At 36.8% G+C, this 18,839-nt stretch overlaps 1 protein-coding gene across 1 annotated transcript in view; it reads left to right on the top strand.

Moving 5' to 3' along the window:
* LOC114538091 overlaps positions 1-1,381 on the top strand; it is a 1,539-nt gene extending 158 nt beyond the window's left edge. Inside the window, exon 1 of the mRNA XM_028559210.1 lies at positions 1-1,381. This exon is cut by the window's left edge and continues 158 nt beyond it. Coding sequence (XP_028415011.1) covers positions 1-1,381 — 1,381 coding nt within the window.
* The last annotated feature ends 17,458 nt before the right edge of the window (positions 1,382-18,839 follow it).

The following is an 18,839-nucleotide window of genomic DNA, read 5'->3' as shown; positions in this document are numbered from 1 at the left end:
ACGCATCACAAGTGAACTACTTAATAACAATGACACATGGAAAAGCAGAACTAATTTAGACAAAAACGACATTCTTGACCTTCTTAATCTTTGCCTTTCTACGGAATTCTCTTTTCAAAACTCCTACTACAGACAAATTTCAGGCACACCTATGGGATCTCCTCTCTCTAGTTTCCTTGCTGAAGCAGTCATGCAGGATCTAGAGAAGAAATCGGTCACCAATAACGATAACATCAAATCATGGAACAGATACGTTGACAATGTCTTCGCAACGGTAAAGAAAGACAAGACTGACGATATTTTATACGAAATCAACCAAACGATTGAAAACATAAAATTTACCAAAGAAGAAGAACATAACAACCAACTTGCTTTTCTTGACGTTTTATTAACACGAATTAATGACGGAACAATAAACACACGGGTTTACCGCAAGAAAACACACACTGATCAAATCTTAAATTTTAACAGTAACCACCCAACTCAGCACAAAATAAGCTGCATTAGGACGTTATTTAACCGAATAGACACACACTGTAACACAGAAGAAGCGAGACAAGCGGAACGCAAATATTTGTACTTAACTTTCAAAAAGAACAACTACCCGACAAATTTCATTGACAAAGTACTAACGGAACTGAGTAACAAACAAACTAATGAAATTAATGAATCACAAAGAGAACCTGAAGTATCAAATAAAACAATTACCTTACCATACATTAAGAGCACGTCTGAAATGACTGCCAGACTACTTCGTCCTTTTAATATTGACGTAGCACATAAACCAGCACACAAACTTAGGTCATGTTTTACAAAACACAAAGACAAAACGACAACCACCGAAACAAGAAATGCCATCTACTTGATTTCTTGCAAAGACTGTCCACAACGATACGTAGGTCAAACCTCGAAGAAAATTGAAACCCGAATAACTGAACACAAGAACGCTATAAAACGACACGACCTTAAATCCCTACCCGCAGTACACACATACGACAACTCTCACACCTTCGCCTGGACAAAAACTGAACTACTGGGACGAGCACGAACAAAACACGCACGTGAATTCAAAGAAGCTTGGTTTAGTACAGACGACAATACTATTAACAGACATATTGATATTCCTGCAGTCTATCTGCAACTTAAGACAAAACGTAAGGACTCTATCAATAATCACATTAATGTAACTAATAATAACTTAAATCCACCCGCATCTGATACACAACAATCTAATCATTCCACAGCGACCATCCCTGACAACGAAATGCAGTCAACCATGACAACGCATCCCTCAACTACCACTCATATCAGATCAACTTCAAAACAACCAATCAGACGCTCTCAACGTATACAGAGTCTTAAAGAACAGCGCGAAACTTAAATATATAAAGCTATACACATGTAAATAATTTAGATATTCTGAAGAAGACTCGAAGTAATGAGTCGAAAGCTCAATGAAAAACAATTTTAAATCCGGAGAACATTCATTGATAAACAAATATGCCTGGATTACAAATTTTTAAACAGATATATATAGATATATAGATATATAGATATATAGATATATAGATATATAGATATATAGATATATAGATATATAGATATATAGATATATAGATATATAGATATATAGATATTAGATATATAGATATAGATATATAGATATATAGATATATAGATATATAGATATATAGTATATAGATATATAGATATATAGATATATAGATATATAGATATATAGATATATAGATATATAGATATATAGATATATAGATATATAGATATATAGATATATAGATATATAGATATATAGATATATAGATATAGATACACACATACACACATATACACATACAACAAAAGCTTGAATGACTTTGTAAAAAAAAACATATGTCAGCAGGAAGTTTCTGAAATTCAAGAAAAAGATCCAGATATTGGTCCAGTTCTTCGATGGCTGAAGGTTGGGAATGGAAAACCTGAATGGTCAGCAGTGTCAAGTCATAGCGAAGTCACCAAAATTTATTGGGCGCAGTAGGACAGCCTAATTGTGAAACAGGATGTTCTGTATAGGAAATGGGGAGTCCACAGACAGTGAAGAAGTGAGATTGCAACTAATTGTACCAAAGTGTCTGCGCAAAGTGATTGTAACGCAACTGCATAATCATCCTGTGACGGGACACTTTAGAGTGGCAAAGACATTGAAACAGGTAAAAGAAAGATTCTATTGGCCGTATGTCAATTGGATGTCAAAATGTGGTGTGCGCGTTGTAGTTTGTGTGCATCAAAGAAAGGACCAAGTCGGCGACAAAAAGCATGTCTGGGGAAATATCTGGTTGGTAGCCTTATGGAAAGGATTGCAATTGATGTGATGGGCCCATTCGTTTTCTCTGATAAGGGAAATCATTACCTGTTGGTGGCTATGGATTATTTCAGCAAGTGGCCTGAAGCTTATGCCATTCCTAGGCAAGACGTGGAATTGGTTGCAGAAGTTCTCGTAAACGAATTTGTTTGCAGATTTGGTCAACCACTCGAGCTTCACTCTGACCAAGAAGCAAATTTTGAGCTGGCGGTATTCCAGGAAATGTGCGCACCGCTCGATATCAAGAGTCAGACAGGATGGTGGAAAGATACAACCAAACTTTAAAGACACAACCGAACTTTAAAGACACTCCGCTCGCTTCATGCTCGCTCGCTGCGTCAGCAATAATTCATAATGTAATACATAACAGGCTTGTAGGAGTGTGTCAACAGAATGTGTGTGTGTCTTTATTTCAACTTCATACTAACTTCAACATAATTATTACAATCATTGACATATATACAGATCTTGCTATATATAGCACTACAATTTATAGCTCAGCTAACCATCCACCGCTAAAAGCACTAAGCAGAAGATCAAAACAAGATTAGTTAACTGGAGAATGAATGCGTCCCACATGCCAGTTGTCCTCTAATTAATACACATGTTCTCTTACTGCATTAATTTGTAGACATGCAGCACAGAGATGTTGAACGAAAATTAAGTCAAAGGTTTCAAAATCTTCTATACATACGCCTCTCAAAACCACTTGTGCATGTCTAAGTCATGCATAACCAACATGTGCGCCAGTTACAAAACCCATAATAAATACATTTATATTCTAATTCGCTCCTTGCTTAACTGAATATAAATAATTTATAATGTAATGTTGTGTATTAACACAGCAGGCTTGTAGGAGTGTGTCCACACAACAGAATGTGCAACAAAAGAACTGGCAAGCGCTGCTTATAATATACTCAGTGGACTCTGGATTGAACTGCGCAAGGGAAAAATACCTCCGGCATAAGGTTACAGGACAAGTGTATTTTTGAGTTTCAGTAATAACCACCCAAGCACTGTCTCTATAAACATCAGTTTTCCTTTGTTCGACAAACAACTGCATAAAAGTGAATAAACAAAAAACTATACAAAATTGCGTAGACATAATGCTATGAGCTCGCCAAAACACAAGAAACCTACATACCCTAACCCTAACCTTAACCCTAACCCCCTGACCTTATTGTAAGTGTGAACCTTATGTTACTAATGTTACTCCAACCGTGAACTAGAAACCTTGAATGCATAGTGATATGGTTGCGGTTACAGTGTTATTCATCGTATTGTTCGAGTGTGATCAATCGCTGTTGTAACAAGAAGTCTTTAATCCGCCTAGTGATCGATTTGTGAATGGCCATGTTGAATTTATCCACGTAAATGTGGAATTCACAGAGTGATGAATGCGACCATGGGGCGGAATTACTCGGTGTTTTCTTCACAAACACTTTGGTAGGGTGCGAACTTCTGGCAACGCGGTTTGAAATTGTTGAACCCAAGTCGGGCTTAAGTTGTTCCACTGCGTCATCGTACTCTTCCTTTGTTAAACCACGAACGAATCTCTGTGCAGATTGGCGAAAGCTGCGATATGTGACGACTGGTCCAGGAAACTTGAGAATGGCAGCTTTAATATCGGCACAGTTGGCTGTCTTCTTGGGGCGTCGCAAACATCATGAACAATTGACTGAATGAACTACAGCAAGATTTAAGATAATGCGAGATTTTGTTAAGAACAAGGCATACATGTTTCACAGTAGTTAAAATGCGGGCTTTTTTTAGGCAAGGCATACATGCATCATATAGTTTATCATGTATTTATGTTATATTAATATATTTTCACACTGCGAAAGACAGTTGACTTAGCTAATCCTTATGAAATGACATAATGTATTTTCACTTCGCATCATCGTATCATGAAAATAAAACAGTTACAAAATATAGCTACATGTGTTAATTTACCTGGCATATCAAATTCTTTTGAGTCTCTAGGTAGCAAACATACTTCTCAGCGCGCTGTAAGGTTTCCAAGTCAATCACAGTGGAGATAGGGTCTTTTTCATGTCCAGCTCTTACGTTTGTGAACGCGGTAGTGAAGACATGCAGTGCTGCTGCAACACGCGGAACTAGATCCATCTGCTTTGACTTCGGCGGGATGACAGAACCGTCTTGTATTGCTTCATTCACTTCCGCGATGAAGGCGTCGTTTTTGTCCTTCAAGAATTGCTTAGCATCCTCTTAAAACCCATAAACGTTTTGTTGATTTTGCTGAGAGTAGTTGATGTAGTTGAAAACTTGATTTATCAAATCTTCAGGCTCGGTACTGAGCTGTTGCCTTGCATTCTCAATTTCCTGTGTTGTCGGACAAAGAGCATTCGGTACACCTACCAGAAAGCAGTCGATCAAGCCTTGTCCTTGGTCCATCCTTGTAATTAGTTTTGCTGCATTCGGCATTTGCATGCAACCGAGAATGGCGAAAGGAGTATTTGCGGGAATATCCCGGTTTCGTTCTGTGGCGTAGGAGTAAGAACAAGCTTCACCGGAAAACAGTTTACACAGCAACATTGCGTCACCGCTCGCGTTGTCTTCATCATTTTGAGCAATTTATTCAAGGCGTCATATATTTTGGGAGAGACTATGAAGGCCGATTGCTTCGTTGAAATGTGTTTAACGAGGCCGGACGAAGTAGGTTTGTCAAGAACGAAGCTGGCGAACTCGTCGTCGAACAAAGACTGAAGGGGCCCCAAACAACCATGTTGAATTGACGATGATTTGCCAGTGCCCGACAAATATCGTGTAAATGTTCATTGGTTGTTCGTGAGTAACAGTAGCAACTGTACAACCATTTTTTGCTGACAAAAACGATGTTGTTGAAAGCAGGGCGGGTATGATGTATCCAATGGAGCTATTTATTGATGAAGCTTTGTGGCGTAGATAGGTCTCAATATCATCCGGGAAAAGGTGGTTGAAGTTATATGGGACATCTGAAATTCTTTTTTGCAGCTGCGTCCATGTCACTTCATGTTGCCGAGCAATTTTCGTGAGCGGATTTTTCGTTGCCATATCGATTATCTAACTTGCTGTGTCGTAAATATATAAACGAAACGTCAGAGAGACAAAGTGTTATGGATTTTGGCTTTTTAGTGAGACGCTAAACTTTGCAATACGATATAGGTGACATGTCTGGTGACGCGAATGTCACTAATTAACAATACTAAAATTACATATGAGAATAAATCAAACTCAATTTTAGACAGGCGACTCCAGAGGTAACCGAGAGTAAAACAGTTTTTGACAAATATGGAGAAGGCGGTTCAAGTATGCGTTAAATCTGCGAAAAAGTTGAAAAACACTAAAACGCAAACAGAGATTTCATCATCAGAAGCGAGAAGTGTGGGTACACAATGGGCAGAAGAAAGGCATCAGAGTTATAATCGGGAGAAAAAGTTAAAACACTGGACGTATGACCGTTTAAGAGATGAAGTGCTCAGAAGCAAAGAGGAAATCATACAATGGTGTATGGATGAAGGACTAATAGCTAAGAGTAGACTCTGTTGTCATTGTGGTGAACACATGAAGCTGGTTAAATGCAAAGATCGTTCTGATAAACACAAATGGGAATGCCGTAAAAGCGTGAACGGCAAAAGACACAAGGTGGAGATTTCAATTCGGAAAGGCAGCTGGTTTGAAAAAAGCAACATGGCCATTGAAGAAGTGTTAAAATTTACATATTGGTGGTGTCGCGATATGAAACAAGACGAAATCCGACACGAGTTGAATATTGCTGCTCATACGGCAGTTGACTGGGACAGCTTTTGTCGAGAAACATGTGAAGTTACACTTATGGAGCGCGAAACTCCAATTGGTGGTCCTGGCAAGATTGTACAGATTGATGAAAGCAAGTTTGGAAAAGAAAATATCATCAAGGTCATCGCGTGGAAGGTCAGTGGGTTTTTGGTGGAATTGAAGAGGAGTCGAGACAAAGCTTTATGGTAGCCGTGGAAAGAAGAGACGAGTCAACGTTATTGCCCATAATTGAAAGACATATCGCGAAAGGGTCGATTATAGTGTCGGACTGTTGGAAGGGGTACAACAACTTAGAGAAACATGGGTATGAACATCACTTAGTAAACCATTCAAAAGAGTTCGTTAACAATGATGGATATCATACTAACAAAATTGAAGGGCACTGGAGACAGGCCAAATGCAAACTGCCATCGTTTGGTGTTCGAAAGATTGCGTTTTCCTCTCATTTAGCTAAGTTTTTGTGGCGTTACGAGCATAAGGGGAAAGACTTGTTCACGGTGTTTCTTTCAGACGTTAAGGAAATTTATTGTGAGTTATGAAGTGCTTAATATTTCATATAGTTGTAAATATGTAAATTCAGGTTTTAAAGTAAAAAATCCTAAACTGACAACTTGTGTGGACTTTTGAATCTGACTAGCTTATGATGTGTATACCTGAGACGATTTGGATCAATTTGAATTTATACAGAGTGAGTTCATTGTGTAAACACGTATCCGTTACATAATGCCTCTATGTCATTATATTGTTTATCTGTGTATCCTCATATCCATTACATAATGCCTCTATGTGATTACATTGTTTATCTGTGTATCCACGTATCCGCGTATCCACATTGGTGGAATGCAGTAAATTATAACATCACAACAATACTGTTTTTCTCCGCTGACCCTGTTTTTTGCGTTGTAAGTTTAACTACGTATCCATGTATCCGGATACACAATGTTGTCCACGACTGTGGACGGGTATTCTGCAATCTAGCCCAATTACTTTTACTTACGTCGGTTGAAGTTAGACAATCTTCCAGCACGGCTACAGTCACAGCAAAGCAGAATGTTGTGCTGGCAAAACCCATATCTAATCTTCCATGGCCAGTAAACATTTTTACCACCTATTTTTATGTAGGTGTGTTTGTCACACCTCACGATCACACTGCCATTTCTTAATGCAAGACCTGAAAATTAACTGCATGGATAGACCTAAAGTATACAAGTTTCCTTTTATTTAATACTGTAAAATTAATACTGATACATCCTGAAACAACAAGGCTCATATTTAAGACTCAACTTACCTTTGTCCAGGTTCTCTTTTTCGTTCTCTTGTAGGCAGTACTTGTCCCCATTCTTTTTTCATTTGTTTGATCTTTTCGTGGATCATTTGTTGTTTCACTGATTTCACTTTCAGATGTTTTTGAGAAGCTAGAACTCATGTCAGCAGTTATAACAACTGTGGGACATTTTTTCCCAAACGATATCTTGATAGGGTATACAACAACTATAAAAACAAACAACATTAGCAAAGTTAAAGTTTCACCCTGAGGTATTGGTATTGAGCATGAAGCACCAAGGAAATACTTTTTGAATTTCCAAAATTGACATTTTATACAGGGGACTACATATACATAATCACTACAAAATCATTAATAAGGATTATATCTGTAAACATTTTTTTCTCACTTTGCAGTCTGTCCTTTCCATAGACAATTTCTGGCAGTTCCAGTGCCAATTGCTGATCTGTTTCAATGGCAATACGCTCTGTTCGTCCACTGGTTTTTGTTTCTCTGTTGATTAAAATTCAAAATTTATTTGTTTTTATGAAAAATCATACAGACACTAAATCCCTCCAAACATACACATTTATTGAACACTTTATATTTAAAATGTGAATGATTGGGAAATTAAATGGGAATAACACACCTGTTTAGTTGGACTTCAATGCTTTCACCCAATCCTAATTTCTTTGCAGTTTGTCGCAGGCCAACAAATTCACTGTGAAAAAGGTCAAAATGCATCAAAATAGTAAAGGCTAGTTAAACATTACAAGTACCTACAACTGGAGAAACATTCAAGCTGTGAAATACGCCAATATATATTGAGCATATTACATGAAAATGCTCAGTAGCTTAATGGCAAGTTATCATGGGAAGCACTTGGAGTTTTGGCAGATTGTGATGATAATTCGTTCGTTTAGATAGATAATTCGTTTATTAGCTAAAACATACATTGCAGTCTTACGACTGAATTACGTATGTGCAAAAAATTTACAGTTTTTACATATAAAATATTTCTAGGATAAAATAATTATAATAGATTAAAATGTAATATCCATCAACCGACTACACGCTATGGCTGATAATGAACAATTTACGATATTGATCTGTTTTACAAGCAGGAGTATTAAAAAGTCTTGTGTTTCTTAAGTATTTATCATGCTTTGACGTAGGTGGCAAGAGTTCTACAAGTTTGTGATCTTTGTTTTTTATAATATCCTTGAACAACTTAGTGGACAAGGTTTCGCGTCTATTATAAAATGTTGGTATACCAGCCACTGACAATGCCTTTTTATACTTCAAATCAGGAAAGACCATTCGCATAGCACGTTTCTGGATACGTTCGATTTCTTCCGATAGATATTTGGGGAGGCTACAATGGAATAGTTGGCATGAATATTCCAAAGTTGACCTAATTGCCGTACAATAAAATAGGACAAGATCTTTGGAATGAATTCCCGCTCTTTTTAGCTGCTTCAGAAGGTATAATCGTTTAGACGCCTTTATCGTTATTGCTGCTATGTGGTCATTCCATTTAAGGTCTTCTCGTAGCGTCATGCCAAGAAGATTGGCTGAAGAGACTCTCTCAAAATTTAATCTGTCTAGTTCTAGTGGGTCATACGACGGCGTGATCTCTTAAAGCATGTCAGGATTTCTTTGCATTTTGGTGGATTAAGCTGGAGACGATTATTCTAAGACCAGTTGTTAATGTGGTCAATGGCTTCTTGCAGGTGACTTGAGTTTGATGGTGGAATAAACTCGGAAACCGTTGTATCATCAGCGAATTTCCGCATAGGGAGTGAATCTCCAGGTAGTTTGAGGTCATTGATCATCACGAAGAACAGTCACGAAGGATTTTTTTCCCATTGTTTACTGAGTGTGCAACAACGAATAAGGAAAAGCGCAACCTGTTTCATCACGAGGAAAATCAGTAACGTGTTCTAAATGGCCCATACGCACAGCAGTGTGGATTTGAAGTTGGGATCTCTCCATCCAACTGCCCAATATCGAAATCACGCAGTTGACCGAAACATGTTATCGCAACGCTTTCAGTCCCATCACTGTCTACAGCAGAAGTAATGACTTCAGAGGATGCGTGTGAATTGCCTGATGATAAACTATAACACTCGCCAGAACTAGATTGATTGGGTGTTTCATTGGGAGAATTTTCTTGACTATTATTGTTCGTTTCACTACAAACGTTTGAAGTTTCTTGTTCAACTGTAACCATTGAACAATCAGTTGAACAGTTTTCATGGTGAAAAGAAACACTTGTGTCTAACTCTGAGTCGTCATTACTAGGACTTTGTCCGCTTGGAATAAAGAACATAGAAAGTGAGGTCTGGCCTCGTTTCTCATTTTCCAATCTTGCATGTCTCTCTTTCCTTTTTTTTATCCAGCCTTATGATGGTAAGGTTCTGTTATTTATTGTACCTTTACCTTATGTAAAAACATCTTAAAATATCTGCAATCAATGCGAAAGTTAGTATTTATTTATGGGCACCTTATTTAATTAGCATAATATATGACTATAGTTCTCTAAAAATAAATATCTTGTTAAACTGTTGCATGCTGTAGTAATTTGGTCTATATACAGTATGTCAAACATGCAGGCAGATAAACAACATTCTCATATAATAAAGTTTATATGTCAGAGTGAAGTCATAATAATACAATAATGCATGCACTATATGTATGTATATAATAGCACCCTCTGATTTACATACAATGCGCAAATAACCGTATCTTTTTTCACGCCGGGTCAGCAAGGTCAAAAAATGTGTCATGGCGTTGAAGCCAAAAATTCTGTTCAACCGCGCGTGTTTGGGAGGCAGTCTGGTTACTAGGAAGTAACGACATAAACATGCGGCGCTTGTGAGAAATTGATACAGGGTACGGACAAAATGGAGGGAAAATCGAAACGTTCAGAATTTGGGCTTCAAATTGATACCTAATATACCCAATAAAACCATCTTTACGCATTCATATAATCCAAGACAAAGTAGCCTATTTGCGTGATGTGAATTTACTGCAAAAATAGCCGTATTTCGGCTCCATAAAACTTTTGCGTTTCATGTATAAACAAGATATATGGGCGCTTGATAGAATGCCTGTTATCGAGGTGAGAATCGTATGTTTTTTGTTTTTCGTGTTTATCTTGCATTTAGCTGAAATATAAAATTTAGTGTGTCAACTTTTTGACAAACCACCATGTTGAATATGAATATGTGTACTTTTATGTAGAAACCACAGTGCATGATATGCGTGCAGCCATCAATAAGATGTGTTTGCGCTTCTTAGATTCCTAATTGTCAAGGTATTAAGAACCTTGATATACTGTTTTTCGCGTCTGTCCTATTCCGCAGATAAAAAGATGTTGTTTAGTCGATAAATGATTCAGTCGACTTCCAGCCATATAATAAGCTGTATTGTTTATATTAGTAGCTTTACGTAATATTAGTGGAAAATGCTGAGTGTTATGAAAGCTAAGAAGGCACAGAATGCGTTGCTTGCAGCAGTGAAATCTGTCTTTAAAAAAGAAATCCGACTAAAACAGCAGAAAGTACGAAGGTTTAAGTCAAAGGTAGACGCATTTTTATAGTGTAATATATATAGCAGACAGACACTTAACCTGTGACTTTCATTGACATTGTTTACATTTTTGGTTATGCGTGTATTTGCATTTTAAGCGAGCAGAACTTAATTCCTATATTTACTATAATTCATTCAGAGTGTGTATTAACATACAACATTCATGCTTCATGATGTTTAAGTAATAACTAGAGTATGAAGCTTAATTTAGATGAGTTAAGCAAATGTTCAAATGCTAACATTTCAAATGAATCTCAGATATTTATACTGTACATGAATTTCGATGCGCTAGTTGGCCTAGTTTATGCAGCCTGAATACTTGTAAAACTGGTACAAAATGTTCTTAACCTATGCAGTGACTGTGTACATTTCCTGGTATCTGTATACTTGACACAGACAGCGTCATCTAAGATACCAAAAGAGGTAGAACCACCGCTTACGCCGTATCGAAAGGCATAATATAAAAGCTTTAGCATATCGCGCGCAAATTCGATGACCCACGGCTTGTGAAAATTCTGCCTATAAATCATCCATAGATTCACCAATTTTATCCAGACTGAAACTTCAGAAGCAAGCATCGGCTCAGTACGAATATTGGTACCAGAAAGTACATCTAGATTGTTCTCTGGACCTTTGATTAAGAGGCATCTTCTATATATTAATTCAAGGGATGCGAGAGCTTCGCATTGAAATTTTGCTGTAGTTTAATAATTAATTATTATTTCAACAAAAATAGTTTAAAGGTGATGTAAAGTCCGTAATGTAAACAAATGCTTTGTTTACATTTTAAACTGTTATATTTCTTAAAATGTGATGTACTGTCTGAATATTTAAAACAGTTTTGGTTCACTATGCTTCTAAATAAATATGAACTATGTACATAGAGTTTATGTTCAGAAAACTCGAAACATGCGAAATTTGGGCAATTTTTACATCAGCAGGCCCCAACCGATGCACAGAACGGACTTCACCTCAACAGGTATTTCTCATGCACAATTAACATAATTCGTATTGAAATTATCATATTATAAATATTAATAATATGCAAATATCAAATTCGATTGTAAATGATTGTTGTACTTACCAAACACATTTCTTGAGGCTCTGAAGGCTCTGCTCTTCCTTTTTGACCTTAAAGCGAAATTTATTCTTTTTTTTCTCTCACCACTTTTCCCCTCTTCGTAAAAAAAGGCAACACAATCCACAACAACTTCTTCACCCTCCGAACTTTCTGTTGCTTGCAAATTGGACGCCATATTTACTATATTCCGCACTCTGAACTACTTCATGTAAGAATATTATTGCGATAGAGCTATTCGACCCAGCCCTGTATTCTACCTATTTGATTCGTATTATCAATTTTCGAAGAGAAATCATGTAAATACCAGTTCGAAAGTAGGGAAAACCTAGCAAAAACCTTGCAAAAACCGAAAACTACATCCGATAACAAATCCGAAAAACCGCTAGAATTTTGTCTGAAAACCAAAAACCGACTGCTAAAAATCGTTAAAACCGCAAACCGCAAAAGTTACTAAAACCGAAAAACCACAGCTATTTGATGTGAAAATCGATAAACCGATCTAAAAAATAGCCAAATCCGCAAAACCGAAAATCCCAACACCCCCCCCTCCACTTTCAATGTCCCTAGAATCTATTGACATTTATTATTATTTGAACTTTTTTCATACAGGGTAATCTTTCAGTCTCCTGGTTGGTAAAATAATACATTTACAAATTTATCTTTCCTAATTGTTAAGGCCTTTTAAATTGATCGATTAGACAAGTTTTGCGCAAACCTGCTGTTTCAGGACCAGGGTTAAGAACTACATCTGTTGCACCTGCAATGTCGAAATTAGATCTCTGCAAAGCTTTGTTGAAGGATAGCCTCAGTGTGGTCAGGGAAAATATCCCTTATGATGGCAGTAGCAGAGAACATTCTTATATCATTCACCTATAAATAACCATATGCCAGTATATAAATAACTACTAACTGTAGAATTTAACCATAAAATCAAGTTCCATGTCACAGTATTTTCTTCCCTGAATTTCATTACTCAAGGTAAACAAGGTAAAAGAGCAAACAAGCCAAAGTTGACATACATCAACATTTGTAGAACAGCTAGGAAGTGAAACTGATGAGTGTGTTTCTATTTCATCTGATACTGAATCCTCATTTCTGTCAAAAATTAAAATGAAGTTATTTTTTGGCAGAACAATGCAGAACAATTAACACAAAAACATTTTACAGTACCCCATACAGTCTTGTTAATGATCACAAATTGTAGTGATTGGAACGGATAGACCACAATTCACACATGAAACCTTTGGAGCATTTCAGCATCCTAGAAAGAAATTTGTAGTTGAATTCCAGTTTCTTCTCAAATAAATACTTTTACATTTTGATCTCTTCTGAGATAAATATTCAGAAATTCTCTGGTCTGTTCTCAAATAAATTTGAAGAAATGTTTAGAAGTTTAGAACTGTTTAGAATTTTGTTTGAATGTTGGCAAGCTGGTTAACAAAGTCCAAAAGTGATTGCAAATTTTCTGCCATGTACTTTTGTTCGTAAACAATTTTCTGCCTAGTCATAATTGAAGAACTATAAACACAATTCATCATAATGAAAAGGGAGAATATTACTCAATGTTGTTCATTTTGCTTATTTTTCCAGTTTCTTCTGGGTTGGTATCAAGATCACATCAAATTAAGCGGACATATAGGATTTCTTGACCAATTCCGCGTAATTTTATAAAAAGTACTGAATATCCAGTAGCCGGGAGCTGGATTAAGAAAAGCTGATTCTCAGATATACCCCATACCACAAACTAATTTTGGGAAATTTTGCTCCAATATCTCTTTAAATGCTTGAGGAGACCCTTCGGCATTAAACCAGATTTTTGTATGCCCTAATCCAGCATTTTGGAGCAGAACCTTTTTCTCACGATTAGGGGCAACAAATTCAGAAGTACTTGCCATACAGAATACATTGTGAGTCCATGTTTCTTCCTTTAATGGTCAAGAGGTTGTTGCTGGCTGTTGTCGTGATCTCCTGTTTCTTCGAATAGGCATAGCTCCTGATTGCTGAGAACTTCTGCAATAGGGGCGCTGAACAGGGACTGGAAGTTTCGCGAAACATTTTGCTGGGCACTGATTCGGGTATTTGTTGGCGTCGACAAACTACTTGAAGAATTATTATCGATACTGACCGTTGTAGAAATGTTCGAGGATGTTAGTGTATCGCCATTATCGACCGAACTACTCTCAAACGCCTCGTCTGCATCAGTTACTATTCTAGGCAACGTTATACTTGCACTTGTACTCTCATTAATATTTATAATATCGCGTGGTGATGATTCAACACCAGCAGATAAAAGAACAGTCGCTTGTTGAAGCAAATTAAACGCACAAGTAATATCGAGTTGTCTGCCATGTTTACACATAAAATGACAAATTGTGAATGTAATTAATTAAGAAATGTAATTGGTTTATCAAAAACATTTGTGGGAGATTACTTGAAATACTAAAATTCGTCAACTGAGGGTCATGCCAAATGACACTACTGCTGAATGCCGATACTGCCGAATGACACATACAGTGTTGCGACGGTTTTGCAGACTGATAATGCTGCATAATTGTATTTACTCATTTTGGCGGTAATCACCCCTCATACATTATGTGTTTGTCTTAGCATGAATAACGTCTACACTTGACCGTACTATTTTCGAGAATTAAAGCCCTCAAGCATAACATTTTGGTCAGATTCTACTATTGTACTCAGTTGGCTACGCTCAGAGTCAACTTCATTCAAGCCCGTTCCTCCAACCTTTGTTGAATCCAGATCGTTTCTCAGATTTGGATAGATTAGTGAGAGTAACAGCTCATCAATGTTTTGTTAAAAACATGAAGAGTGGAATACAAGATCCATCAAAGATCACGAAGGGAGACCTACAGCCAGAAGAAACCAAAGCAAGAAATTTATTGGATCCCAGAAGCTCAACGCAAATTGAAAGCTGCTGATTATCCAAACCTGCCCCCTTTCATCCAAAATGGATAAATACAAGTAGTAGTCAACTAAATTAGTCTGCCTTACCATACTAGAAAGTTAACCCAGCCCTTCTGGTGGGTAATGAAGTATCAAGTTAAGAAGAATATTGTTCTCATTGTGGAGAACAACATACTGAGAGGAAAGTGAAACCTAGGTAGAGTCCTAGAAGTATTTCCCAGAAACGATGGTGTAGTAAGAAACCTTCGTCTCAAGATACAGAATGGAGAATTGAAGAGATCGATCGGAAGTGCTGCATACTCTTGGAAGGCAAGTCAGATTACATTTGTGAGTGGTGCGCCCCCGGAGGGTAAGTTTTGGACAGTTGATATGTTATTTTATCATACGCTTAAGGTTACTTTAATTACAGACTACATCATGGCCACATGATATGTAATTAGACGAGACTATTAGTTGAGCGAACGGGCGAAGTGAAGTCACATGTTAAAACAAGAGAGTAAAGCCATCGTTTTTAGAGAGTTTGAGCGTTAGGAGATCCACCCTTCAGAATTAAATTAAAGGGAAATCTCCTTGCATCTTGCAGTTTTGTCACCCTGCCATGTGTCTTTACCATAGAGGTCAAAACAACTACAGCACAAATCTCTTGGTCCTTGCTGTGTAACTGCATTTCCATTTGAATCACTCCTTAAAATTAATGTTTATGTATATAGTAAATCCTTTTTGCAGTAATTTACACTGACTGTTTTCAAAATGATAGTAAAATAAATGAGAAGCAAATATTTTTTCCACTGGAGGTTCTCGCTTTTCAACCATTCAGAACATCCACAAAATGTCTGACTACATCAGAGACATCAGCTCTTTCACACAGATGTCCAACCTTTTTTCTGCTAGTTTTAATTTTGTTTTTCTTCTGCAACACATGTTTTTCGCATACAAATTTCTTTGAATCAGTGTGCTGTATTTATATGTTGTTATGCCAAAATTGTCCGACCAAAGTAAGTTTGATGTCAGTCCAAATTTTTATATGAAGAATATAAACCTGATTTTGAAGAATATATACATGATTTTTTTAAAACATAATCAGGGAGCTGCGTGGCAGCATCTTCAAACAACTTAGCATTAAATGTGGTATAACAACTGCCTAAAATAGACAAAACACTTTGCAATGTTCCGACCTGAGGGCCTTCGTCAGGAGAGTTAGTATGAAAATAAATAGGGGAGAATACATGTTTTGTATCTGGGGCAAAACACGTTATGAAAATGGGCCAATAGAAAACAAAAAATCAAAACAAATTGGAATACATTACATTGCCAAAGAGACGTCTGATTGAGGGCTAAGTATAGTCTGCAATAAGGGAAGCTGTCCACTGTCCATGACATATGGACCTGACTTTGGATTCCACTATGTTCTCCCGGGTTCCAGGTGTAATTCATAATATCCAGGCGAAAGTAGTACCCTTGCAGGATGCTCAGCACCGGCTCGCTCGGGATTAAATGCGGGATTTTCAATATCGCTACAGGAATGGGATGTATGACACATTCATGTCCCACACTATGTGTCCCACTTGTTGTTTGACACTTTCTTTAATGAGAAATAATTAGATACCGTAAAAGATAAGATACCATAAAAAGAGAAGCCAACTTCCACGTCGTATGTCAAGCTCGAGGTTGTTCCAATGTGTATAATAATTTTGAGAGCTATAAATCACATTTGCGACATTATGAATACTATATTAGAAGAACTGAATGTGCGAATATTAAGAAAGCTATGGACCAATGTGAATAGATGATGAGCATATGAAAAATGTCAACAATAATCTGACTGCTGACTATGAACTTGAGGAGGATGATGATGAAAATGACAACTTAGATTTGATAACTGATGATACTGTTCCTAGACTGAACACAGCATTATTGCTTGGGACTAAAGAAACCTGGAAACTGACCCAGAAAACTGCAGATACCATAGTAAAAAACACTTCCAGCATTGTGCAAAACACCTATAATTATTAAGAGGGCATCTGTCATCATATTTAAGGAATTCTGGAGTTAAAGACCTGTGACAGAAGACAATTTTATTACTATTACTTCTCTTGGAATGGAGACAAAATCCCATCAAGACTCTGTTTCCAAATAATTATTTGGAGTAGTTGTAAGTCATAAAGCACAAGTCGTACATATATAACTCCTGGTTTCCCTAGGGGAGATGGAGTTTTGCATACCCCTACATGATTTGACAGTTTTCTATAAAGTTTCGGTCACTTTTCACAAAATGCTGAATACAATTTACAACATTACCAATTGGTTTAAACATTCATAGGACATATTCATATTTATGTGACTATATTTGTTATGTATTGATTTTAACTACCATGATTACAGAACACCTTCTTTAATAGGAACCAGTCCGCCAGGTTATTGGAATACCTCACAGCCCCAGGAGAAAGGCATTAAACGAAAAGCCACCTCTAAACCAGATGAAGTGATAGAAATACCATTACCGCATAGTTTGGAACAAATGTTGAATGATCAAGCGATATTGGATGAGGTATATACATTTATTTTTGCCCATGTGGATATTTTGTAGGATATAGAGTTTCAAGAATCAAGAATACTGCTAACTTGAACTGAATTAATTTGAAATCCCTGTCAAACCATTTTCTGTGTGATTTCCATTTTGACTTGATTAGTGCAATGGTATATCAAAGTACAGGAGCATGTATAGATCATAAAGAAAGTGCTTACACTCTGAAGTTTTATATCTTTAAAAACTGTCAGCTTTTTCATCAAAATCAGTTGGTTTGATTTTGTCTGTAATATCAATTTAATAAAATATGTGGTGGATTTTGAACTACAATAAAATGCTAGAAACAAGGGTAATTCTTAATGAATTAATTTGGACTTCAAAAACATCTCAATTTAATCACTCACACATGACAGGGGATGTGGGATGTGACACCAGTGAACTCAATACAACAAAGGCCGGTTGTATCTTGTATGAATGCTGGATAGTGCTATCCACCAAATAGTGTTTTTTTCAACAGCTTTAAAATCGCTTGCTGTTTTCTATAACTTTGATTAAATCTTGGTATGCCTGAATCGAGGACTCTCTTTAGTGACTTTTGGTCCCAAAGCTAACATTTTGTTGTTTTCAAGTATTTTGAAAGCGGTTCAAAAAATCACTAGTGATCCAGTGAATAGGGCTATCTGGCTTTCGTACAACCAGGTACAACCAGACACAGTTGTACTGAGTCAAACCGGATGTTCCAGGGTTCTTACATTTACATGGTAAAGCTAGAAATTCCAGTAAAAAATATTTCATTTCAGCAAGTTGGTACACAAATACACTGGAGAAGTTGAGATAACTCGTTTGGTCCACCCTTGTTCTCCAGAAATTTTCATTTGAAATTACTTGTACTAGTGTCAGCATGTTTTTTGGATTGGAATTGCCGATTTTTCCGGGTAGGGGTAAAGCACCCCTGTTACCCGCAATGTTACAACATTGCCGACAATATACTCTAAGCAAATTGTCTGATTTATTTTAATATACACACAATTTTACATTTAAGATGCAGCAGTATTCAATTTGCAGTAAATGGCAGCAAAATATTGAATTATAAATTAATTTATTTACACTTGCGAGGGACTTGCAATTTCCGGTTGCAATTTGTTCAGAACAACAATATTGTCGGCAAAATTAATGTAACATTGGGGGGAACTTTACACCCGGTTTGACTGTAATTAAACCACACGCCACAAGCTTGAATGCAATGGTAATATCCCTAAATAATGATGTACACTGATAGACCGGGAGCCCAGAA

The sequence above is a fragment of the Dendronephthya gigantea genome, unplaced genomic scaffold, assembly GCF_004324835.1.
Source record: "Dendronephthya gigantea isolate DGI-Jeju-01 unplaced genomic scaffold, DenGig_1.0 000174F, whole genome shotgun sequence".
Classification (NCBI taxonomy): Eukaryota; Metazoa; Cnidaria; class Anthozoa; order Malacalcyonacea; family Nephtheidae; genus Dendronephthya; species Dendronephthya gigantea.
Note: the sequence above shows the minus strand (reverse complement) of the source record. Positions and strands in the feature narration are given on the sequence as shown.